The sequence below is a fragment of the Rhincodon typus genome, chromosome 5 (assembly GCF_021869965.1).
Source record: "Rhincodon typus isolate 14 chromosome 5, sRhiTyp1.1, whole genome shotgun sequence".
NCBI classification, from domain to species: domain Eukaryota; kingdom Metazoa; phylum Chordata; class Chondrichthyes; order Orectolobiformes; family Rhincodontidae; genus Rhincodon; species Rhincodon typus.
In genome coordinates this window covers 67,042,161-67,068,616 of record NC_063336.1, presented here as the reverse complement: position 1 = coordinate 67,068,616, position 26,456 = coordinate 67,042,161, and the positions used below count along the sequence as shown (strand labels likewise).

The 26,456-nt window shown below is 40.8% G+C and overlaps 1 protein-coding gene across 2 annotated transcripts in view; it reads right to left on the bottom strand.

Moving 5' to 3' along the window:
• The window catches only part of LOC109911951 (calcipressin-2-like), a 336,670-nt gene that overhangs the window by 194,461 nt on the left and 115,753 nt on the right, over nt 1–26,456 (bottom strand). Inside the window, exon 1 of one of the 2 annotated variants that reach the window (XM_048596551.1) lies at nt 21,222–21,297. The exons of the other annotated variant lie outside the window; for it this stretch is intronic. Coding sequence (XP_048452508.1) covers nt 21,222–21,227 — 6 coding nt within the window. The 5' untranslated portion in view covers nt 21,228–21,297. Of the gene's footprint in view, nt 1–21,221; nt 21,298–26,456 lie in introns of those variants that run through there. 2 annotated transcript variants of the gene reach the window in all.

Here is a 26,456-nt window from a genome sequence, read left to right as displayed (position 1 = left end):
GTAATCTGAAATGAATTCATCTGACTGAAAGATATTTTAGACAAGGATTTAAACATCACAATTTATTTCTTCAAAATGGATCTTAGAATGCAAGTAGCAACAGCAAGAGGAGTATAATGATCACGAGCCTAACACAAATTTAGCTGTCACGTCACAGCAATACCAATTTGGGTACTATTTCTCTGCAACTTAAAAAAAAAACACCTTGGAAGAAGGCATTGAGCACAACACTGCTTGTACCTTAATGGATTCTCAATAAATTGTAACCTAAACATTTACTGAAAACACTTAGTGGCTTATTTGATATTGTCTAGTATTAGTTTTTTTTTCAGATGTGACAGATGCTGTATGTATCTAAATAGGGATACACAAGTCATTGGAAATTGGGCTAATTTTGTCCATCTCCTGATTTGAGCTTGGTTAAAAGGTTTATTACATGATAAACTCATCACTCTCAGACAGTTGTTTATTTTAACAATTTATTCACCTCACTCACTGTGATTGAATTACTTTTGATTTCATCTTTTATAGGATGTGGAGGGAGCAGAATTTAAGAAAACCAATTTAAATACATTTTTGTACTTAAATCCTTTGTTCATTTAATCCAGCATGCTCTTTCCTGTCAGTTAAGATAGAAGGATGGCATTTGGATCATAGAAATTCTGCAATGCTACCATCACTAAGCCTCTATCAAGGTGCAGAACTAATGCAATGAAACTCACACTACAGCAAGGAACGCTCCATGAAGCATGAAACAGCTTTACCTCAAATAGAGTTCTGTTACTTGAAACAGCCTGGTGCACTGCACAATATCTTTCAATCATGTTGGAAAGATTGTAGCATGATATCGTTGCACAGCATGTTGAAACAGAGAGGTAATTATAGAAAATCTAAACATGAATTCACCTGTAAGAGAAAGAACTTGCCCTAATACTTATTCATATCTCAAGCATTTAATCAACAATGAATTATCTTCTTTGAAACTGTAGTGACTGGGTGTTATTTGGGCAAATGAAATAGAAGGATCCCACAAACAGCAGCTAGCTAATCAGTTAATCTGCTTTGATAGCATTGTTCTGATGGAGCTATCTGCTCTGTTGCCAATAGTGCTATGTGGTCTTTCCTTTCAGCTGAACAGCACATAGGACCTCAGTTTAATATCTCAATAAAGGTGACAACACCTCCAGCAGTGCAACATCCATCAAGTACACAGTGAATCGCCAATCCTGTGCAATGCAACTTTACTGAGAAACAGCAGGAGTGGTCATTGGCAGTGGTTAGTGATACCATTTGTGCATATTGACTGCAGCAATCTGGATGACTACCAGATAGTACATTGAGAGACTTGAACTATTTTCATAGTAATTTTGTATTGTAATTTATTTTTCACAGGAAGTTGCATTTGAGCACTAACAAACAACATAATGATAGAAAAGGTGGGCACAGGGATGTGGCCAGAGAAATCTAACTGTTTTACTGCAGAATCAGACAATACCTTTAAAGAGAAGGGAAGGAAATTCGGAGGAGGGTTAGATATAAGACATCAAATTTCATTTCCTGAGTGGAATATGTACTCCACTCACATGAAAACAGGATTGTAATCCTGTTAACGTCATACATACATATTATGCTTTGCATAATAATGTTCCCACTTATTTCCCCATCAACAAAAACCCCACCGTAAATGCAAATGGGCGGAATATGGCAGCAACAAGGGAGAAAGGCCTGCTTTCCTGGTTAGAGATGCACCCACCTAAAGAGTTTAATCAAGGGCCAAACTCATCCACAGCCAGGAGCACCTTCTGGAAATGTTCTTAGTGGGAGCCAGGATTGTGAATCAGTGCTTCCTTAGGCCTCCAGCTTTTTGTGAAATTGTAAACCTGATCTAAAAAAGCACAATTAATTCATCACTAAAAAGGACAATATCTTTCAGAACAGTGTTTAAGCAAATTCACTGTCATCTGTCTGCAAGCACAACATAACTGTTAATTAAAATACATGGTTACACCACCGCACGCCTAATGCATTGCCTTTCACACATTTTTCTCTCTACAAACAAAACGTATTTGTCAAAGGGCTAAACTTATGTTTTTTTGGCTATGTGCCAATTGTGTTGGGTTTCTTGGAGGGTTTTTTGCCATGAGTCTTAACTTTGTTTTCTCACTGTATCTTACCCAAATAACCTCATGAACTACCTACCTCACCCCTATGGCATCCCTCTTGACCAATTCTAGCTCAATCTTGCCATGCACCATTCCTGGAACAATTCATAACTGCTGGCATATCCCAGAATGGACCATATTCCTGTGTCCACAATCTTTAAAAGACTATTGTGCATCCACGCAAACACTATCAATCTGGAGCTGCCCAGCCTGTTTCTTGACATATGCCTCTGACATATAGACAGGACGAAATGAGTGCCCTGCTATGCAGACAGGGACCTGGAGGACCTGCTGGATGGGGTGGCACAGCGGCAGGAAAGCCTCTGGCCCAGGACCAACACATGAGGCCAAATTACCTAACCATACCAGCCTAGTTCAAGGTGACCACCTGGGTCAATGCAGTCTCAGCCATCTAGAGTAATACACAGCATTGTAGGAAGATGGTCAGTGCCTTTTTTCACTATATGACTCTCACTATTGCCTGCAACTTCCGCAACTCACTGTCACCCACTCCAACCCCTGATGCCACTAACTCTGCATGCCCTCTACAGTGCCTACTCACTTGCTGAGGGCCCTCGCCACCTGCACCAGCACTTACTACATGCTGTGCCACCCACTTCCATCTCTCTTAATACCTGCCTCCCTCTCAGGAGAGAAACAGCCTACAATAGGCTAGAAAGAGTCGGTGGTGTGCTTCCCAACATTCAGCACTTCACCCCTTATAAGGTGAGCATCTTGACTGTCCAGAGAGGTTGACTGACTCTGTCCAACTCCAGGATTAATATCAAAGGCTGTCCTTGACATACTGTAATTTATTGTGCAGGAATCCCCTGACCAAAGACTGGATCCTTTGACCGGACTGAGGCCTGCTGGCAACCATGACAAGTTTCCTGGCTTTGTGCCTGTGCTAAACTGTAAGGCAATACAGCAGTACTCTGAGCCTAGTACCTCTGGCTAAGGGGGCAAAACAAAAACACAGGGCAAGGCAAGGCAGGGTAGGGGTGCTGTGACCATTCAAGTGGCCTCAGAGTGAATGAGTGCTATGACAGCAAGCAAACAGCCTGGGGATGCAGCCTGGTCCAGCTAATGAGCTGGGCATGTCCCTGAATGCACTGTGTCCTTGCAGCAGCATTAGAATAATAGTTGCCAGTGCTGCCTGAAGTGCAGAGCTGCACTGTTAGTGGATTGGAGCTGTGTCATGAGCATTCATAGAGGTGGTTGCCAATATGTATAAACGTTTTTGTGTGTGTGTGTGTGTGTGTGTGTGTGTGTGTGTATGGCAGGGGGGGTCCAGTGCCCATGGAGCATGCCGTGAGATGTGGTGTCCTGTGAACAACATACAGTTCCTGTGCAGCAAGCAGCAAGCTGAAGTCGCCAGGTACCTGGCCTGACTTCCACGTTGAGAATTCTCAACATCCACTTTGTTTGGTGTCCTCGACAAAATAGGGTGCTGAATATCAATGAGGCGAGTTGCGGCATTTAACAAGCTTGGAAGATGCGTAAAAGACATTGCGAGTTGCTCCCGACATTAAGTTAAGGCTCGCAACACTTCTCGTGTGATTCTGCCTAGCTCATGTTGTTCTAACTCCTAAAAGATCCCACCCAAAGTTAGTTTTGTAAATATTTTCCCATTAACTAGCTCCAAATGTGAGGTCCAGGCAAAATCATATTTAAATAATAACTATTTCCAACAAAATACACCATAATCACAGAAGCAAGTGTTACATACATTAGAGCTAGCATAAATACTGCCCAGCTGCCTGACCAACATTCTGCATATGAAGAAAACTGATCTTGAGCATTTTGCTCTTTGAACCCTCAGGGTCACAGGGCTATGTCCCAATGCTAGCTGATATTTCAGTTCACCCAGCCACAGCTGCGGCTTTGCAACAGTTCTCAGCCTGCCAATACGCATAAATAGATCATTTCACCTTAGGCCATAATTCAACTTTCCACATGAAAAGAGTAGCTTCAGTACACAAACCTGAATTGGCATCTGTGGTTGTAGAAATGGACATGACCCCAATCTGTCCTGCTCCATAACAGATGTGTAGAGGCAACTGGCCTCCAAAAGCAAGAAAATAGAGCATCAGTGCAAAGAAACTTAAATTAAACTGACATTTGGGTAATTGTCATCGTGCGATCACATTCTCCTGTGGCAGCTGTAGATTTGAATTTGGTGCAAATCATAATTTACATGAACAACTCCTATGAGTGTGCCAAAACCAGTATTCAATTTGATAAAACAATGACAACACATATTGGTACACAGGCCTACTCAGAGGGTGGAAAGTGATTACAGAAACTAGTGGTATAGAGGGATTTGGGTTTCCTGATATATGAATCATGTGAAGTTAGCATCCAAGTACAGCAAGTGATTAGGAAAACAAAGGGAAGGTTGTTGTTTATTACAAGGAGAATGGAGTATAAAAATTGGGCAGTTTTCCGGCAGTTGCACAGGGTATTGGTGAGACCTCATCTGGAGTACAGTGTATATACAGTGTGCAGAGTATTCGGTCTCTGTTTGAAAAAAGGACACAATCGCTTTAGAAGCAATTCAAGGAAGGTTCATATGAATAATTCCTGGGATGAAAGGGCGATCATATACAGAAAGGTTGAACAGGTTTGGTCTATACATATTGATGTTTAGAGAATGAGACATAATTTTATTGAAACATATAACATCTAAATGAACCTAGATAAGGTGAATATATGGAGGATGTTTCCATTGTGTACAGACTATGTCCAGGGGGCATAGTTTTAGAGTAAGAGGTTTCCCTTTTAAGACAGAGAAGGACATGTTTTTTTCTCTCTCAGAGGCTCATCAGTATGTGGAATTATCTTGCTCCATACTTAGTGGAGGTTAGATCTTTAACATTATTCAAGGCTGAGTTAGATAGATTTTCAATAGAAAGATGAGTGAGGGGTTATGGGTAGAGAGAGGTAAGTGGAGGCATGATCTGGGAGGGCATGAAGGGCAAAATGGCCTATTCCTGCTTCTAAGTCCTATGCTCTATTGACACAACAAACATTGGAAAATCCGAAGCCCACAACAAACTCCATTCTCTAGCTCGAAAGAGATTAGTGAATGCAAGCATGACACATTGAAGGCAAAACCATGTGAAATTATAACAGAAAAATTAAACACTTCGTATCTGTCTTCACAATAGATGATTGTAGAATCAAAGATTCAGTGACAGTGACTAACTTAAAGAAATCTATACAGAAAAAATAATTAAGTAGCACTGGAGAATATAATGGAACCAAGTGGTGCCAAATCCCCTGGATCTTTCAATCTGCATCCTAGGGTTTAAAAGGTGGTCTATACAGATAGTGGCTATATTTGCTTTCCATCTTCCAGGGATGGCATGGTGGCTCAGTGGTTAGCATTGCTACCTCACAACACCCAGGTACCCGGGCTTGATTCCAGTCTCAGGTGCCAGTCTGTGCAGAGTTTGCACATTTCTCCCAGTTTGTGTGGCTTTCCTTTGGGTGCTCCGGTTTTCTCCCACAGTCCAAAGATGTGCAGGCTAAGGGGATTGCCCATGCTAAATTGCCCTTAGTGTCCAGGGATATGTAGGCTAGACAGCTTAGCCACAAGAGGTGCAGAGTTGCAGGGATAGGGTGGAATGCTCTTTGGAGGGTCGGCATGGACTTGTTGGGCCAAATAGCCTGTTTTACACTGTAGGGATTCTATGATTTGTGATTATAACCCTGCTACTTAAGTAAGAAGGAACAGACAAAACTGGCAGCTTTAGGACAATTAGCCTAACATCAATAGTAGCAAAATGTTCAAGCCTGTTATTAGAAACATGGTTACAAGGCACTTAGAAAATCATAATTTACCTAAGCAGAATCAATACAGATTTGTGAAAGGGAAATCTAATAGAATTTTAAGTTGGATGAATACAATGTAACCGTAATCGATGTATTGTTCTTGGATTATCTCATTATTTCATACAGTGTGGAAACAGGCCCTTCAGCCCAACAAGTCTACACTGGCCCTCAGAGCATCCCACCCAGACCCATTCCCCTATAACCCACCTAATCTACACATCCCTGAACACTATGGGCAATTTAGCATGACCAATCCACCTAGCCTGCACATCTTTGGACTGTGGGAGGAAACCAGAGCACCCAGAGGAAACACACGCAGTAATGGGGAGAACATGCAAACTCCACACAGACAGTCACCCAAGGGTGGAATTGAACCCAGGACCCTGGTACTGTGAGGCAGCAGTGCTAACCACTAAGCCACCATGCCACCTCTTTATAATTTACTTTCCTATCTATCTTTGTGTCATTAGCAAATTTGGCAATTATTCTACCCATCCCTTCATCTAAACTATTTATATAAATTATAAATAGTTGAGTTCCCAGCACTGATCTCTGTGGCACACCATTATTGCATACTGCCAACCAGAAAAAGGCCCATTGTCAAAAGACATTCATTAAGGTGCCACACAAAAGTTATTACAGAAAATCAGCACTTGTCGGATTGAGGATATTACAGGAATAAGCAAAATATTTTCAGGTCTCAGGCCTGTAACTAACAGATGCTACAAGAATTCGTACTTCAGACTCAGCTAATTACAATCTACTATTTATGACCTAGATATGGGGAAAGAGTGTAATGTATCTAAGGTTGCTGACCATAAAATGTTAGGTGGGAATGTACGCAGTGAAGAGAAAACAAAGAGGCTGCAGTTGGATAGAGACAGATTGGGCGAATTGTTAAGGGCATAGCAGATGGAATAGAATACATGAAAATAAAAGTCATTTTTGAATGCCAAGATAGTTCAAAGTGTTCTCATTTAGAATGATGCAGATGTCCATGCGGGTGAATCACAGAAGGTTAACATGCAGGTGCAGCAAGTAACAACTAACATCTTGTGTGGATAATGCAAAAGATAGACAAAAATGCTTCAGGAGTCATCAGAGTTGGCACCCATAATAGAATGCAAGGTTGTCCTCCATCACCTGTGCTGACTGGTACTGTGGGAGAAATAATGATGATGGTCCAGGAAGAGTTAGCAGAAAGATGTGGCTGCATCATAGGAGGTTATAGCATTTGGAATCTCAGGTATGCAGACCACATTAAACACACAACCAGAACAAATGAAGATCTAGTGAATATGATAGGAAATGTGGACATTGGAAATTAAGACCTGACAGAATTGTAGTGAAAGCAGTTGACTGGATAAATTCATTGTTAAAAACAGAAGAGGAAGAAGAAAACTTAGATGGATTAATAACACAGAGTCATGAGGGACGCTTGGAAAAAGCCAAAGAAGCAGGAAAATGATGTTACTTGCCCTATTAAGAATACAGTGAAACTAAATGAACAACAACAAGCAATTAAAGTGACAAACAATTTGTTAAACTTTGGTTCAAAAGGATTTGAGTGTAAGGGTAAACATAGTCTTGAAAATATTTATGCAGGGCCTTTGAGGTCACACCTGGAATATTGTGTTCTGTTTTGGTTTCCTTCCCTAAGGAAACCTAGAATGAAAGCTCACAGACTATTGCTGGATGAGGTGATTGTGGAATATAAAGGAGAGATTAAATAAAGTTAGTGCATATTGCCCAGAATTTGGAAAAATGAGAGCTAATTGACACATATCCAATTCTTAAAGGCATGACTGGGTAGGTAATGAAATCAATGTTTATCCCAGGCTGGGGTTCCTAAAATGTGGGATCACAGTTTTTGAATAAGAGGTCAGCCATTTAGCTGTGGAGGCATTGCTTTATTCACAAAGTTATGGATCTTTGGATTTCTCTGCCCCAGAGAGTTGCGGATGCTCAGTCATTGTCTGTGTTCAAAGTGAGTCAATTGATTTTTGCATACAACATGAATTAAGGGAAATGGGGACAGTTTGGGAAAGTAGAGCAGAGATAGATCACCCATTGGCCTTCTGACTGCTGGAAGAATCTCAGTGGGGCTAATGGTCTACTCCAGCTCCTATTCCTTGTCTTCTTAAATGCTTATGACAGACATAAACTGTTAATGAGAAGAGGTCCGAAGAAGAGTCATATCGGAGAAGAAACATTAACACTATTTCTTATTCCACAGATGCTGCCAGACCTGCTAAGCATTTCCAGTGCTTTCTGTTTTTATTTCAGATTTCCAGCATCACAGTGTTTTTTTTCCAGTTAATTAAAGCCCTGCTGAAGAAGAGGACACACAAGATTTGTGACTAAAGACCCCTGATGATTGGCCTGGTGTCTAAAATCAGCAATTGATAATTTGGCTAATTTGAAATATCTGCTCACTTGGATGCAGGACAGCCATAATACAGCGTAGTTATTCATAAATGAATAAACTGTCCATTGAAGACAGACAAAGGAGATATGCTTTTATTATTTATTATGTTATTAAATCTCTATATAGTACCCGTCATTCTCTCATCTAACCGGTGTATTCACCAAGGCACTTACCTACCAATCAGAGTCCATTTGTCAATCAGCACATTCTTCTCAAACAGCATGAAGCATTGTCCCTTGTTACATTGGTACTTTTACAAATGTCTTGATAAGTGCAAGATGGAAAGCTTCGACAAAATGTGTTTGGGTTTCAATGATACTTAAATTAGAATACATAAATTTGTACGGAAATGAAAATGTGTGGGAAAAACTGAAAATGCTGAAAATACCCAGCTGTCTGCCAGCATTCTTGACAGAACAGCATATGTTCTGGATATGAACCTTCACATGCACCAACCCTAATTACCGGGTATAGCAATTGCCCTTAAATATCATACAAAATTTGAATTTACAAATGTATGATATATTTATTGATACAAATGACCACACACAATAGTCATATATAAATAATTAACTTGTTTGTATAAATTATATCAATTTAATAAAGTTTTAATAAATTTAAGATAAATAGCCTAACCTTGCTAAGATAGTCAAGGAGAAATTTGACATATGCATTGTAAATGTTTCTATATTATTGTTCAGAGCAATTTTCTGCCTATTCACACGAAAGTGTTACTGGTACTTTTTAAGTCATCCTCACAGAACTATAGCATAATACTAAGTGACTCTGAGCATCTCACTAAATTATTAGTTTAAGTATTGATTGTTGTAAATTAATTTGTACAACTTCACAATAAGGCAGGATTTTGTTTGATCGGTGAGTTGGCCTTTCCTCTACACTTTGTATACTTCAGGACGATTTTGACTTTGTGCTACAGTTAAAGGTAGTTTAAAAATGTGTGGTTGTAAGCCTGTATTCCATTTTGCATTCCCTCCAAGTTATATTTCAATTGACTTCAATAGAAATAAAAAGGAGAGATTGTAAAACAAGCCGCCAAGTTCTTATCAACCATTTTACATGACAGCATTCACAAAGTCAATATCTTCCCCTTTGTATCTATAGACAGTAAATGTGTTGGATAGTGACTAAAATGGGGCAACATGTACCTGGTCTGTAGAAGGAATTCCAATTGTGGGTAGCATGAACATTTTGGTTGTTTACTTTGATTAAGTTTCTCTTTTTGCTATCCTCCATGAGAAGCTGACCACATATAAGCTGATCTAATCAAATAGAATATTATGATATAGCAAGAAACACTGGGAGCAAAATAGACCATTCTGCTGCTAAGCTCATTCTTTCTACAGGTTGTGCATACCCAATTTCTATGATCTCTTCAAGGGAACTTGTGCGAAAATTCTCCCTGACCCTCCAAACTAATAAAGTATAACATATGCTGACAGAACCATCTACTGAACTTCTCTTATTAAAGTGACGAGAGATTTAGAATGGCAAAGGGCTCAACAATGAGAGTTTGTATTTTTGGATTGTTTCTGGAGATGAGTTTTAAATCTGTGAAGTATTTACATATTTGAAATGGAACGGGTGCAGCAATAGTGCACAGACTGTTCAAAGACTGAAGATATTGGTACTGGTGAGCTTTACATCTCTTGGTAAACTGCGTTATTTAAACTGATGCTGCATTCAAGAATTCTGAATCAAACTAAATGGAAAACAACAGTATAACAGTTGCTGACCTCTTTTTAAAGGTTGACCTAATTTCCTTCCAATAAATAACCTACAGATTCAGATCACCAGACAGCTAATGATTAACAGCTAATTTATAATTTAAAATAAATTAAATTAGAATGGAATATTATTACTATTATTCAGAAATCACCTCAATGGTTACCAATATTGAATAAATATTCCTGATTCTTTTTAGCTCCATTTAGCTGACTAAGAGATAAAATGCAATTTTACAACTGCGGGTTTTAAAGATTATTAGGTTTTGGGAATGTGCCTTTAATTTAAGATAAAATAAACAGAATCACCTGACCTGTTCTGAAGTCTGTCTGATAGCAAGCCTATCACAGAATGGTTCGATTATTAAAGATTAAAAACAGGACCTTCATAGTGTTATTAGGAAGAAGGGGTAAGGAGTTTATGGCTTGGGACAATGGGAGTAGTCTATAGAGTCATACAGCACAAAGACAGACCCTTTGGTCCAACCAGTGCATGCTGAACATAATCCTAAACTAAACTAATCCCACATGCCTGCTCCTGGCCTAAATCCCTCCAAACCTTTCCTATTCATGTACTTATCCAAATGTCTTTTAAATGTTGTAATTGTACCCACATGCACCACTTCCTCTGGCAGTTCATTCCCTACGTGAATCACCTCTGTGTAGAAAATTTGCCTCTAGTGTCTTTTTTAAATCTCTCTCCTTTCGTCTTAAAAATGTGATCCCTAGTCTTGAAATCCCCTACCCTAGGGAAAAGACAACTATCATGAACTCTATCTATATCTCTCATTATTTTATAAATTTCTACCAGGTCGCCTCTCAACTTCCTATGTTTCAGTGAAAAAAGGTCCCAGCTTATCCAGCCTTTCCTTATAACTCAAACCTCCCATACCTGGCAAGAGCCTGGTAAATCTCTTCCGAACCCTCTCCAGCTTGATAATATCCTTCCTATAACTGGGCGACCAGAACCAGACACAGTATTCTAGAACAGGTCTCACCAATGTCCTGTACAACCTCAACATCACTGCCCGAATCAAAGGACTGAGCAATGAAGGCAAGCATGCCAGATGCATTTATAACCATCCTGACTATTTGTATAGAGAGTGTGAATCATCGAGGGCCCAGACAAGTCTTGAGAATTATCAGAGTGTAAGTGCTGTACTTTGAACTATATTTACTTACAAAATAAGACAGTAAGGATTCTCAAGAATAGCTAATCAGCATTTCTACCTGGATACAAGGCCTATGTGATTCTTGTTGCCAAGAAGGTAGGTTTTGAAAGCAGAAAGTCTGAACATATCCCCAAAAACTCACAGACAAGGTAAGTTTGCCAAATCCAGGCAATGGAGAGGAGCTTAAAATAACCCTTGGTGCCTAAGAATCACATTAGATTGCATCCAGGAGAACTGAATATCTACTTAAAGGACAGTTTAAATTGCATCCATGAAATGTGTTTTTGGTTGCGTGAAAGTAAAAAGGTTAATGTTGTGTTTGCAGTTTAAGTTCATGAAAAAACTGTTCATTCAATATGATCTTGAGCATTTTGCTACAGTAAAAGTATTAGTTTGATTGTACAGAACTTGAGTAATGTTGAAATAAAAACACACAATTTGTCAAAGCTTTATTTGCAATCATCTTGGCATCCACAAGAACACCAATGTAACAGCAAACAGCATTTTATTTGTATGAGAAAGCACTGATTAGTTGTTAAATAGATTCTGATTGGTAGAGGTCCTCCAAGGCGAATCTCCAGATGATGATTGTCACTTAATTGCAAAGCTCAGTTTAAAGTTAAATTACACATGTTGGCTCTGATTGATTAAGGCATCATTTTGAGGGTTGAACCAGACAATAGCTGTCCCATATTTTGCTAAGTTGGAATAAGCAAAAACAGAAATTGTTGGAAAAGCTCAGCAGGTCTGGCAGCATTTGTGGAGAGAAATCAGAGTTAACTTTTCGGGTCCAGTGACCCTTCGTCAGAACTCATGATAGCTAGGAAAATGTCGGATTTTATGCAGAAGATAGGGTGGGGGAGGGGGTAAGGCGTAAATGATAGGTGGGGATAAAGACAGAAAAGAACAATTAGACAGACAAAGGAGTGGATAACGATCTGGCTAGAAGGATAAATAGCTGTTAATGGACTGTTAATGGTTGACAATGGGTTATGTGTAATAGCAGACTATATGATCACAAGGCCTGGTGTGTGGCAGTGGGGGCTGGGACATAGGGGAGTTCAAACCCTAAAGCTATTGAATGCGATATTGAGTCCTGAAGGCTGAAGGGTCCCCAAGTGGAAAATGAGGTGTTGTTCTTCCAGCATACACTGAGCTTTGTTGGAGCACTGCAGCAAGCCTGAGACAGAGATATTGGCCAGGGAACAGGGTGATGTGTTGAAGTGGCAGGCAACTGGGAACTCAGGGTCATATTTGCAGGTAGAACATAGATGTTCTGTGAAGCGGTCACCCAGTCTAAGCTTGGTTTCCCCAGTATGCAGGAGACCACATTGTGAGCAGCAAATGCAGTAGATTAGATTCTGGGAGGCGCAGATAAAGTGCTGCTTCACCTGGAAGGTACGTTTGGGCCCTTGGATACTGAGGAGGGAGAAGGTAAATGGGCAAGAGTTACACTTTCAGTAATTGCAGGGGAAGGTGCCGTGGAACAGTTGGCGTGGGGGGTGTTGGGGGTGAAGGAAGAGTGGACCAGAGTGTCCTGGAGGGAACAGTCCGAGCAGAAGGCGGACAAGGAAGGGGAGGGCAACATGTGTCGGATGGTGGCATCTCGCTGGAGGTGGTGGAAATGGCTGCTGATGATCTTCTGGATGCGGATACTAGTGGGATGGTAGGTAAGGACAAAGAGAACCTTATCGCTGTTGCAGGAGGGAAGAGAGGGGGTGAGGGCCAACGTGCAGGAGATGCGTCGGACCTGATTGAGGGCCCTGTTGACAAAGGACTTTGGAATCCTCAGTTGAGGAAGAAAGTGGACATTTTGGAGGCTCCTTTGTTAAAGCTGGCCTCATCAGAACATATGTGACAGAGATGGAGGAACTGAGAGAATGGGATGGAGTCTTTACAAAAAGCAGGGTGCAAGGACGTGTGGTCCAGGTAACTATGGGACTGGGTGGGTTTTTAGTGGATATTAGTGGCCAGTCTATCCTCAGAAGTTAAAAACAGAAATATTGAGGAAGGAAAGGTATGAGTCAGATATAGACAGGGTGTAAGTGAGGGCAGGTGGAAATTGGAAGCAAAAACCGAGAAACTTTTCCAATTCCGGACGAGAGAGGGAAGCAGCACCGATGATATTATTGATATACCGGAGAAAGAGTTGTGGGTGGAGGCTGGAATAGGACTGGAACAATATGTGGAAATATTCTTCCTGTCTGCAAAGAACAGGGCTCTGTGTGTCAATATTGAGAGTATTATCAACATATTTAGCTTTCAATGTACACAAGTGTACCTTGTTGTGAGCCCAACTGACAATTTTAAATTGGTTATCAGCATAATTCCTTCCACATTCAGGATTATTTAGCAAACATTGTCCTATAATACAATCACATCTAATGTTGCACAGTGCGTATTGAGATTAACAAGCACAGGCTGATTGGATGTGGTCAGTATCTTGCCTGTTGTGAACAACAGACAGGACATGCTGTTTGACAGCTGACCTCAATGAATGCCTCCCTGCTCAAAACAGACCTGGCAGGAGCATGCATTATCCAGATAATAAACTCATCTACATTCATGATTGTACACTCTATCCCCTCCTATCATATTTGGTTATAATTACAGTTATCCAGCACTACATCCTCGTTCTTACTTGTTAATGTTTTTACATCTTCTCTGACAGTAAGGTTCTTTCTACAATTCCCTAACAGCCCCCCAACACACCCCTGCTTTGAGGCATTTTTTAGCCTAGTGCCTGACCTCGGCTCCTGACTTAATTACAGTTTTAAGCATGAACATACGAGCTGAACTCAGGAAAGGAGGGGAGGGAGAATAGGTGAGGGTGATGACCTTTGTCATCAAGGCAGTGTCTGACTGGCTGTGGTGTGAAAGATCTCTGGCAAAACTAGAGTCAATTTGAATCTTTGGGAAAACTCTCCACTCATTAGAGTCATACCTGTCAAAAAAGGAAGATGATTAAGGTTTTTCATCTCAGCCCCAAGACCTTTGTCCTAGGCCTAACAATTTTTTTAGCTGCTTCATCAATGACTTTCCCTCCAACATAAGATCAAAGGTGGAGATGTTTGCTGATAATTGTACAATGGTCGACAACATTCTTGACTCCTTAGAAACCAAAGTAGTCCATGCTCAAATGCGGCAAGACCTAGACAACATTTTGACTTGGGCTGATGAGTGACAAGTAATATTTACACAAGTGCCAGGCAACAACCATTTCCAACAGATAGAATTCACTCATTGTTGCTTGACATTCAATGGCATTACCATTACTGAATCCCCAACTATCAACATCCAAGTGATTTTTTTCAGGCATATAAATACTGTGGCTCCAAGAGATAGGTCTGAGGCTGAGAACTCTAGGATGTGTTGCTTAACCTCCTGACTCCTCAAAGACAAAGCCTGTCCACCATCTTCAAGGCACAAGTTTGGAGTTTGATTGAATTTCACCATTTACCTGGATGAGCGCAGGTCCAACAATACTCAAGAGCTCTCATCATGCAGGACAAAGAAGCCCACCCAACACCCTCAAATTCATTCCCTCCATTACTGATGCACAGTGGCAGGAGTGTGTAAATATGCCTGCATCCACGAGGTGCATTACAACAACTCACCAAAGTTCCGCTGCCAGCACCTTCCAAACCTGCATCCTTTTAGCACCTAGATACATGGTGATACAGCTAACATAGGCACACCACCACCAAGTTCCCTCCAAGTCACACTCCATCCTGATTTAGAACTATACCACTGTTCCTTCACTGTGTTTAGATCAAAACTTAGGATTCTTAAGAGGCTTGACAGGGTAAATGCTGAGGGAATGTTTCCTCTCATGACAGAGTATAGGAACAGAGGACATGGTGTCAGAATAGGAGGTATCAGTGTAAGGTTGAGATGAGGGAGAATTTCTTCTCTCAGAGGGTTGAGTCTTTGAAACTCCTTGCCACAGAGAGTTGTGGAGGCTGAGACCTTGTGTCTATCTCAGCCTTAAATATACAAGTTCTTGATTAGTAGGGGAATCAATGGTTGAGGGGCAAACACAGGAAAGTGGACATATGATTTAGCTCTGATCCGATTGAATAAGAGAACAGGCTTGAGGGGCCGAAAGACCTACTCCTGTTCCTATTCCTTTTTGTCTTATGGTCTAATTATAAAGACATACAATAAATGGAGGTGGTCCCAAAGTTAAATCCTGTGGGAGAGCTTCACCCAATTTTAAATGTTCTAAAAAACTGCCCGTAGCTTTGGATTGCATAGTATGAAACTGGACTCAAAAGTAATAAATCCAGGGCATAGATTGAATCTTCCCCAAAGTGCTGAGAAATTGAAAGGAGATCCACACAATACTGGTGATCATATGGGAGAGTTGCTGCACTAAAGAGGCATCCACATGCAGAAAGGTACAGACAACATAGACCTAATTGCCTTAATTGCACTTACATTTGTGATTCTTCTAATGCTTTACATCAGTTTCAGAATTTCCAATTTGCAGGTTCCTGCCTGCCCGGGTTACCATGGACGTGTAATCCCTTTACACATCCATCCCCCATCAGGATAGTCTCAGGGCTTGCTGCTTCATTCTGGAACGAAGGCCTGAACCATCCCATCTGCCACCAACATCTTCCATTACGTCGAGCTCGTCCTCACCCTGAACAACTTCTCTTTCAACTCATCTCACTTTCTTCAGGTCAGAGGGTTGGCTATGGGTACAGTCATGGACTCCAATTATGCCTGTCTATTTGTGCGGTACAAACATTCCTTGTTCCAGTCCTATTCCGGACCCTACCTGCAATTCTTTCTCTGGTATATTGATTATATCATCAATGCAGCTTCCCGTTCTCGTCCGGAATTAGAAATGTTTATCAATTTCACTTCCAATTTACACCCGGTCCACCTCTGAATTCTCCCTTTCCTTCCTGGACATCTTTGTTTCTATTTCTGGGGACAGGCTGGCTACCAATAGCCACTACAAACTGACCAACTCCCACAGTTACCTTGACTATACGTCCTCACATCCTGCTTCCTGTAAGGACTCCATTCCATTCTCCCAGTTCCTCTGTCTCCGTCACGTCTATTCTGATGATGCCAACTTCGGTGTGGCAACCTCCCAGCCTGGCGCAGTGGCCTCCTCTGATAGGGGCCTCTCGGCATGTTGCAGCAGCCTCCCAGCATGGCATGTCACCGGCGCTGTGTGGAGTCAGGGCCTGGTGCAGACTGGATGCTAGATGCCAGTGAGGTTTGCTGTACTGAACTCTTTTCTGTAATGTTGGACATTTTATTTCTGTATTGTCTAAATATTGTAACTAAAGCAGCTGTGCCTATGTACTTTTGCATCTAGGTCGGTGCTGTAATTGGTGAGGTATAAACTTTTCGCAATACTTTGAGTATAAATGACAATAAAGGCTACTCTGTTCTATGATATATATGTATATTAAAGATGAACATATATGTATATTAAAGACTATCTGGAAAACACTGGACGATTTTGAACTATTTGATTGACAGGATTTTTAACCATGTGAATCATTGGAAATGAAACCAGCAGTTTAATGTCATGCTGCAGTTTACCTGCTGTTTACTGGAAACTGAGTGACTTTATAAAACAGCCAAGCAAAGTTTTCAAGGAAATAAGAGATGGGTTTATTACCTTCATTACTAGAAAACATGGATTTGAAAGAGTGAGGGCCTCTCTGCCAATGGTCGCTTAGCAACCCTTTCTGGTCTTAGAATTCTATTGTAAAGCAGGGATCAATACAAAGAAGATGCCCCTGAAATTGCAAGTCCTTCTCCTGAAATCATGTTTCCCAGTAGAAGTTCCTGGAACCTGACAAAGTTTTCAAATGCAAGTATTTCTTTTTTCCTGGGAACACCTGGAGAGATGGATATTGACTCCCCAGACTCTCAAATCAATGTCACTTGCAATCCAAGATGGTTGTCTATAATCAATCTAGAGCTGTCTGATATTCAGTTCTGTCAAAAGGAAATCCAGTGGATGTGAAAAATCGTCAGTTTTAATCCATGGCTTTCACAAGCTTGATCACAGGGTTTTGTTTTTCCCTTTTTGCCATGTATCGTTAAAAATATTCTCGGCAGAAAAAATTGTCATTTTTAAATGGCGCGTCTGTGTATGGGATTATAATTTAGCTGCTCATTGCTGATTTTTACTTAATTTTAAATTAAATTTTGTTTACAATAAACAGATTGCTTTTACTTATTTATAAAAGCCTTGTGGATGTTTCTTTTGTTCTGTATACTAGCACTAACAAGAAGCATTTGGCCATTTTGGTAATTTAATCAGCATGTTTTAATGGGTTTGACGGTGGAATGGTGGGGTTGATAATCAGTGCACTCCTGTCTCAGCTATAACACGATGTAGTTGTATTCACTCCTTTAGTTCTCTTCTCACATATAGCTTTCTGATTTAATTCAATCTCTTTGCAAGTTTAGACTTTCAAAGCTACAAAAATCCTTTTGTCTCTTCAAAATCCCCTGATAGCCTCATTACTTTCACAAAAACAAACTGCTAATAAATTCTCTTGAAACAATAACCAGAGCTAAAAAGAACTGATCAGTTAAATTAAAGAAGATCACAATCAGACACAGTCCTCAACAAATCACATAAGCTATCATTTGAATTAGCAGCTTGATTTCACCCTCAAGTAAATAATATTGAATGAACCATTTAATTGTCGCAAAACTGTGATGTTAAACTGAAAAATCATTTCTTTGACTGAAGCTTGTTTTACGAAAGAATTATAGATGCCAATACAAAGCCAAAAACATTACACAAAAATTTTGCTTTCGTCACATGGACATTAAAACTGATGAATTTAATGATAATCTGTTTCTATGAGGAAAACAAATGTACAATAATTGTATAACAAAACAATTATATACCAAAACAATAATAGCATTTTTCCTCCCCTGAGGTCCTGGCAAATATTCAATGGCCTGGAGCCTATATCGGGGGAACGAGTCTGCACGTAGAACCATAAAATTCATACAGTGTGGAAATAGACCATTTAGCCCATTGAGTTCACACCATTCCTCTAAAGGAGGAATCCTCCCCATACCAAGTGTCCTACTCTATCCCTTGTTACCTCACATTTACCCTAGCTAATCCACCTAGCATGCACATTCTTGTACACTACAGGGTAATTTTACCTTGGCTATGGGAGGAAACTGGAGCACCCAGCAGAAACTCATGCAGACATGGAGAGAATTCCACACACACCATTGCCCAAGACTAGAATCGAACCAGAGTCCCTGGCACTATGAGAATTTAATTTACATGCTTTGCTACACTTCATGTATAAAACTAAAGCTGCATTTCAGTCAGCGAAATAGTTATTAAATGCCACAAATAAATGCCTGATAATAGGCACAGGTGAGACAATGCCAATATGTTTTACTACAGCTTAAGGTAGGCAATGCTACTTCATCACATAAAACTGACCAAATCTGGAATCATTTTTCAGGCAATGTTCTTTAAGAGAATCAAGTGGGTGAAAAAAAAATAGTATTATTGTGTTCTGAGCCAAGGGGACAGTTGTGTAAAGGGCATGACGTGTGTGTCCTCGGTATTCTGTACATCAGAAATGATAGATGAGTTGACTTAATAGCTATCATTGGAAAATACTAGAATCCATTATTAGGGAACTAGTGGCATGAGATTCAGAAAATCATAGTACAATCAGACAGATTCAACATGGTTTTGTGACAGAGAAAGCATGTTTAACAAATTTATTAGCATTCATTAAGAATGTGACAAGCAAGGTGGATGAAGGGGAGCCAGTAAATGTAGTGCATTTGAATTTCCAGAAACCATTCAACTCTGTATCACATTAAAGCTAAATGTGCAGGAGCTCATGGTATTGTGAATGATATATTAACATGGACAATCATTGACTAACAGAAAATAGAATGTTGGGATCAATGTATCATAAGTGCTGGGTTCTTAACCATTTAGAACCTTTTTTAAAAACTTGGATGAAGGAATTGATTGTTTTATAGCTAAATTTCCAGGTATGTAGGAAAGCAAGTTGAAATGTAGATACAAAGATTCTGCTAAGGAACATAGCTAGGTTAAGTGAAAGGGCAAAACATTGGCAGATGGAATATAATATGGAAAAATGTGAAGTTTGGTACAAAGAATGGAAAAGGAGAATATGACTTGAGTCTAAAAGAGACTGCAGCATGCTGTGTTACAGAGGGTTAAAGGTGTCCTTATACATGAATCACAAAATGTCAGCACGCAAGTACAGTAAGCAATTAGGAAGGCAAGGAGGATAAAGTACAAAAGTAGGAAGTCTTCTAAAACTAAACAGGGCATTGGCGAGACCACATCTAATTTACTGCATAACAAGGTGTAGAGCTAGATGAACACAGCAGGCCAAGCAGCATCAGAGGAGCAGAAAAGCTGACGTTTCAGGTCGAGACCCTTCTTCAGAAATGGGGGAGGGGAAGGGGATTCTGAAATAAATGGGGAGAGAGGGGGAGGCGGATAGAAGATGGATAAAGGAGAAGATAGGTGGAGAGGAGACAGACAGGTCAAAGAGGCGGGGATGGAGCCAGTAAAGGTGAGTGTAGGTGGGGAGTTAGGGAGGGGATAGGTCGGTCCAGGGAGGACGGACAGGTCAAGGAGGCGGGATGAGGTTAGTGGATAGGAGATGGAGGTGGGGCTTGAGGTGGGAGGAATGGTTAGGGAGGCGAGGTAATTTACTGCATGCTGTTTTGACTACCTTATTTAACATAGGCCATACTGCATTGCCAACAGTTCAAAGAAGATTCACTGCACCAATTCCTAGGATGAAGGGCTTGCTTAATGAGAAGGTTCAGCCTTGACTTATTGGAAGAATGAGAGGTGATCTTGTTGAAACATATAAACCTCTGAGGGGACTTAATAGGGTTGATGGTAAGAGGAGGTTACCCTTAATGGGGGGAATCTGGAATAGGAAGCACAGTCTAAAATAAAGGGTCTCCAACTTAAGATAGAGATGAGGAGGAAATTATTCTCTCTGAAATCTAATAATCTTTGTTCTGAAGAAATGTCATTGGACCCAATGTGTTAACTCTGATTTCTCTCTAAGATGCTGCCAGAGCTGCTGAGCCTTTGCAGCAATTTCTGTTTTCTTTTCTAATAAGCTTTGGATTGCTCTTCCCTAGACAGAAATGAATGTTGGGCTTTTGAACATATTCAAGGCTGAGTAAGAAATATGTTTGATTACTAGGAAGTCAAGGATTATGGAGATGTAGGCAGGTAAGTGGAATTAAGGTCACAATCACATCAGTCATGTTCTTATTGAATGTCAGAGCAGGTTCAATGAAAGACCTACTTTTGCTTCTATTTCTTAGAATCTTGTTGGTTCACACCAAGTCTTAGACACCAATTTCTGTTATAATGCAAAAGCAAAGCCCAGCAGTCGACAATTAAACTATATAACATTTACAGAATACCAATGAACATTGACATTTTGTAAGCTTTGAGTACTGGAAGGTAAAAAATGCCTAATCAAATAAAACATTCATAAGGTATTATCTTACTATTTATCCAAGTTTCAGTTCAGAATGGGGGGAAATGTCTTTCCTTATTTATTTCTGTCCCTTAAGACAAGAACATTTATTTCTTCCAAACGGAACACATGAGAGCAAGAATGAGCCTACATTTGTTAGCAAGCACTCAGGCACCAATTACGGAAAACGAGCTGAGCAAATCATCATGTTCATGTATGTTGAAGGCAAACAACAATTCAGAAAACAGATTTTCCAAAAGGACGCCAAAGGATATTATCTCACTCCCATTTACTTGCCACATGCTCAACGTATTCTCTTCTCATGTGTACCAATGTCATGGAAAGTTTTTGTACTTATGAAGCCCCACCTCCATAAAAACGCCAGGTCAAGAATGTCTTCTGGAATTCGCAGTTTCCTCTTTTGAACATTACTTTCTCAGATCCTGTGCAAACTCTGCATCTCCCAGTCCTTGGAAATGAACCTCTCAACAGAAAACAATTTTCCATCCCAGAAAATGGGCTGAAAAAATGACACAAGCCAAAAGTTTCTTGATACACTGCCATCTGCAGGTGGCTTGTGTACATTTTTTAAAACAAAACTTTTCTCTGAACTGCGCATTCATCCGGACTGAAACATTTACTCTCCACTGCTGATCAAGTCCAGTACTTATACGATCACCAGTAAGAATCACTCTGGCTGCTTGCTGATACTCAAATCCACAGTGCATGGCCAGATACCCGTGAAACACAAACATGCAGTTTGCAACAATTTGCTGAAAGTTTCCTGCAATCAATAGCTACTTCATCACCTGCCACATTGAATGACATTAAAATTGTTACTAAACATGAACTGCAGGCACTTTTAGTTGGAACAGGCTGTTTATCCTGTATTAGTGGGGGCCTAGTACAATGTCCAAAATCATTCTCTCTGCCAAAATAAACAGAACTAGTACTGGAATAAAACTTCCATCTGGCTTTGATTTGGGACTGGATTCAAATTCAAGCCTCCAGAAATAAGCCACAAGGGACTGAAAGTGGCATCTATAATAATTGCGCTGTGCAACATATTGCAGCACAATATTGTCCACACCATTTCCCTGCAACATTCAAAAGCTCTTGCACAGAGGTACTGGCACTGAGCCCAAGAGAGCCTGAAATCCTGCCAACTGGCAATATCTGCCCTGTTCTTAAGCACCAGAAACAACATATAATTATGTGTATAATCAAACTTTCATACCCATAAACAAGTAACAATGTTAATTCAGCATTTTATACAAGGAGTTCAAATTTCATTTTTTTTTTACAATTTACTTTCAGCGAATACTTCAGCTAACTATCCCTCCTGCAACTGCCTGAATGACATCAAATAGGTTAGTCGGGTAAAATGTGATAGTTTGCTATTTCAAATTCTCTTCATACTACTATTGTTCCAAAAACTAGCTCCCATCCATTATGTATTAACCACTCCTGTCATTCTCTCCTATTTGAATGGAAATAAAAGAATATATATGCAGTTAAAAGGAATGATAATCATGCACTTATGCAAGCAGCATTTTACTGTTCTGTTCAAATGTAAGCCATTTATAATTTATGTAGAAAGAATCATGTAGCTATATTTACAATAGTTTACAGGCCTTGAATTTTCTTTCAGATATGAACACATCAGAGTAGTGTTTCAAAGAATTACTAATTACTTCAACTTAGTGTCATTTGGATATGTCTCCAGATAGTCATTGGGTAGTGTTCGCACTGCTTTATATTCCTGGAGTTAGCATAGGGAATTTTCAAACAGTAGGAAATTGCATTTCTAATTGTAATATGCACATTAAACTATTAATTCACACTTGTGGGCAATGCTGGCTGGGTGATCATTTATTGGCTATTCCATGTTGTCCTTGAGTAGACAGTAGTGAGCCGCCTTCTTGAACTGCTGTGGTCTTCGAGGTGCACAGCAATGCTGTCCAAAAGTGAGTTCAGCAACACTTGAAAAAAATGGAGATATGGTTCCAAGTCAAGATTGGGATAGCTTAGAGTGAAATTTGCAGGTCATGGTGTTTCTGCATACCTGCTGTCCTTGTTCTCCTCAGTGGTAAAGGTCACCAGTTGCGAAGATGTTATCAAAGCAACTTTGTGAATTGTTGTAATGCATCTTGTAGATGGTACACACTGTTGCACTGTGTATCAGTGATGAAGGGTGTGAATGATGAAGATGTTAAATGGGTATCAATCAAGCCGGCTGTAAATCCCGGATGGTACAAAACGTTTTGATGTAGCTGACCTAATGCAGTCAAGTGGAAAGTACTAATCACACTCCTGATTTGTGCCTTGACATAAGGAGTGAGGATGTGAGTTAATAGCCACGGGATTCCTAGTCTCTACCCTGCTCTTGTAGCCATGGTATGGAAGTGGTTAGTCCAATTCAGTTTGTAGTCAATAGTAAACTTCAGGATGGTCAATGGTTACATGCCAGAGCAGCAGTCTAAAACCACCTCCCTCAGTCCTCTAGTGCCTCGGAGAGGCTTCATGTTGTATACTACAACAAAAATACTGCAAATGCAGAAAATCTGAAAGGAAAACAGAATATTCTGGACATACTCAATAGGCTGCAGTTCTGCAGAACTACAGAAGAGTGGTGTTTGACTCACAATGTTAACTTTCTCTCTATTGATGCTTCCATACCTACTGAGTATATACAGTGATTTTTGCTTTTATTGTTATTATTTTCTGTTATTTTTGTACTTTACATGCAGTAGGTTATCTTGGGTTGCGTTCTGCTAACAGAGGTGAATTGTGCTGGAACAATGTGATTAATAATGCAGTTGGCTTTGTCATAGAATGACTGGGGTATTTTGACTTATTTAACATTATCCTTCTACAGCTTTACATGACTTACACTGCAGGGTTGCATCTCCTCCTACTATCTGGTCCCTTCAAGGGGTGAGCCTTCCAAATCCATGGACTGGGTTTGCAGGAAGAAACAGAAGATGAAGAAAAGACATATCCCTAGCCCATGGCCTGCATATCATTTGCCCTACCTTAAAGTTCCATTATAAATCACACAATTACTGGAAAGCAGGATTACATATAACACCACTTTCATAATAGATAGTGATCTACCATCTGTAAGTTGCTACAAGGTTGGCCCTTTAGTAATTTTTCTTCATCTTTTCTGGAATGGCAGAAGAAGCTTCCTGAGAGCCAACTGGGTTCTTCATGCATTTCACCTGCTGCCCTATTATTCAACCCGACTCTATACTGCATCAATCTACCCACCCCAGGGATTTAGTTATTTGGGAAGACTTATAATCTACACAGCAATAGTTTAGCAGCAAGGATGGAGGTAGGCCAGCAGCAGAAAGAAGAAGCTTGCTGAGGAGTGCAGAAATCCTGCGGCTGGATTTTCACTATGAGATCAAGAGCCCAACATCCAGATGAATGTGGAGTCCTGACCTTGCACCCAAGCTGCATTGTTCTTGCAACACAATCTTCAAACTCAAATGGTCTAACTGGCCAGGAGTCAAGCTCAGCACCGAACGAGAGACACCAAGTGCCTCCAGAAAGTAGCAGCTCTCTGTGTGGTATCAGAAACAAAAGCAGGTGATATCCATGCTGGTGACTTTTCATTGCAATGCTCATTTCAGTAGATAACTCCACAGAAGGCTAGGAGATCAAGGCAAGGGCCTATACCCAGGCTGGTGCTAATAGGCCCCACAAATTATTCTCAAAGACATCTCCAAAGAAACATATTTGGGCTTCATGGTGATCACAATGGCTGTGCACTGACATGCAGGAGATTGTCTATGCTTACCAAGAAAAGTTTTGAAAATACAATTCCATTCTGGATAGATCTTAAAAAGGTCCTAAAAGAACTCAAGTGCCTGTTCCTTTGGAGGCGAACAACATTCTCACTCCTTCCCACTATTGGTCCATCAATAATTCAGAAATGAATCAGAGGTATTGGTTGCCAATATGACCTCCATGATTTCCAATACCCACCCACACCGGGTCTCCAATAACGGCTTGATAGAATAGTAATGGGTAGGTTCTTTGCACAAGGTCCATCTTCTTCCTCAATGGACCAGCACCGTTGTCGACAAGGCCCTCAACCGGGTCTGACCCATCTCCCACACTTCCACCCTCACCCTGTCTCTTCTCTCCCGTAACAGCGATAGGGTTCCCCCTTGTCCTTACCTACCATCCAACCAGCATCCACATCCAGATATCAGATGCCATTTCCGCCACCTCCAGTGAGATGCCACCACCAGACACATATTCCCGTTCCCTGCAGGGACCATTCCACCCAGGACACCCTGGTCCACTCTTTCTTTACTTCCAACATTCCCCCCACAGCCTCCCAGCACCTTCCCCTGCAACCGCCGAATGTGCAACACCTGCCCATTTACCTCCTCCCTCCCCAGTATCCAAGGGCCCAAATATACCTTCTAGGTGAAACAACCCTTTACCTGCACTTCTCACAATCTAGTCTACTGCATTTGCTGCTCACAATGTGGTCTCCTCCACATTGAGGAAATGAAGCATAGACTGGGTGACCACTTCGCAGAACACCTACGTTCTACCATCAAAAAAGAACCTGAGCTCTCAGTTACCTGCCACTTTAGCTCAGCACCCTGCTCCCTGGCCAACATCTCTGTCTCAGGCTTGCTGCAGTGTTCCAGCGAGACTCAATGCAAGCTGGAAGAACAAACCCTCATTTTCTGCTTGGGGACCCTGCAGGCCTCCAGACTCAATATCAAGTTCAATAATTTTAGGGCCTGAACTCTCTCATGTCTTAGCCTCCTACCCCACACACCAGGCCTTGTTATCCTTGCCTTTACACACTACCTATTATTAGCCACTAACATTCTCCATTAATAGCAATTCACCCTCCCAGCCAGATTGTTATCAATTCCTTTGTCTATCCAACTGTTCTTCTTGCTCTTTAGGCTCTATCCCCAGCTGTCATTTACTCCCTAACCCCTCTGCCAACCCTATCTTCTGCATATAAACCAACATTTTCTTAGCTACCATCAGTTCTGACCAAGGGTCATTGGACCCAAAACATTAACTCGGATTTTTCTTCACAGATGCTGCCAGACCTGTTGAGCTTTTCCAGCAACTTCTGTTTTTGTCCCTGATTTACAGCATCCACAGTTCTTTTGGTTTCTATTTAGTATTTAACGCACTGCCACATCTCTTCTAGGCATGACCATCTTGAAGAAGTTCTGCTCCTCTCTTCAACAGGATTTCTGTTCGAATCTTTTTGCTAATCCACTGACATTAATTTCATTGTCTCTCCTGGTGTTTGACCAGGTATTTGCTAAAACTCATTTCCACAGCTACATTACATTCCTCAGTGACTGTCTCTGGCTCAAACTCATCTCATGTGGATTCCAATCCACCCATGATCACAGGTACCTCCGATGTTCAACACTCTACAGATAGCTGCTCTCGCCGCATCCTGAAATCCACACTCAGTGCCATGCGACGTCACATGCACACACTTGACCTCTTTCTCTCCAAGTGCATCACACATGCTGGCTCAGGGCTGCACTACTCTGCAGTTCCACTTCATTCTCTGGCTCATTCGCCAGGCTAACCAGATA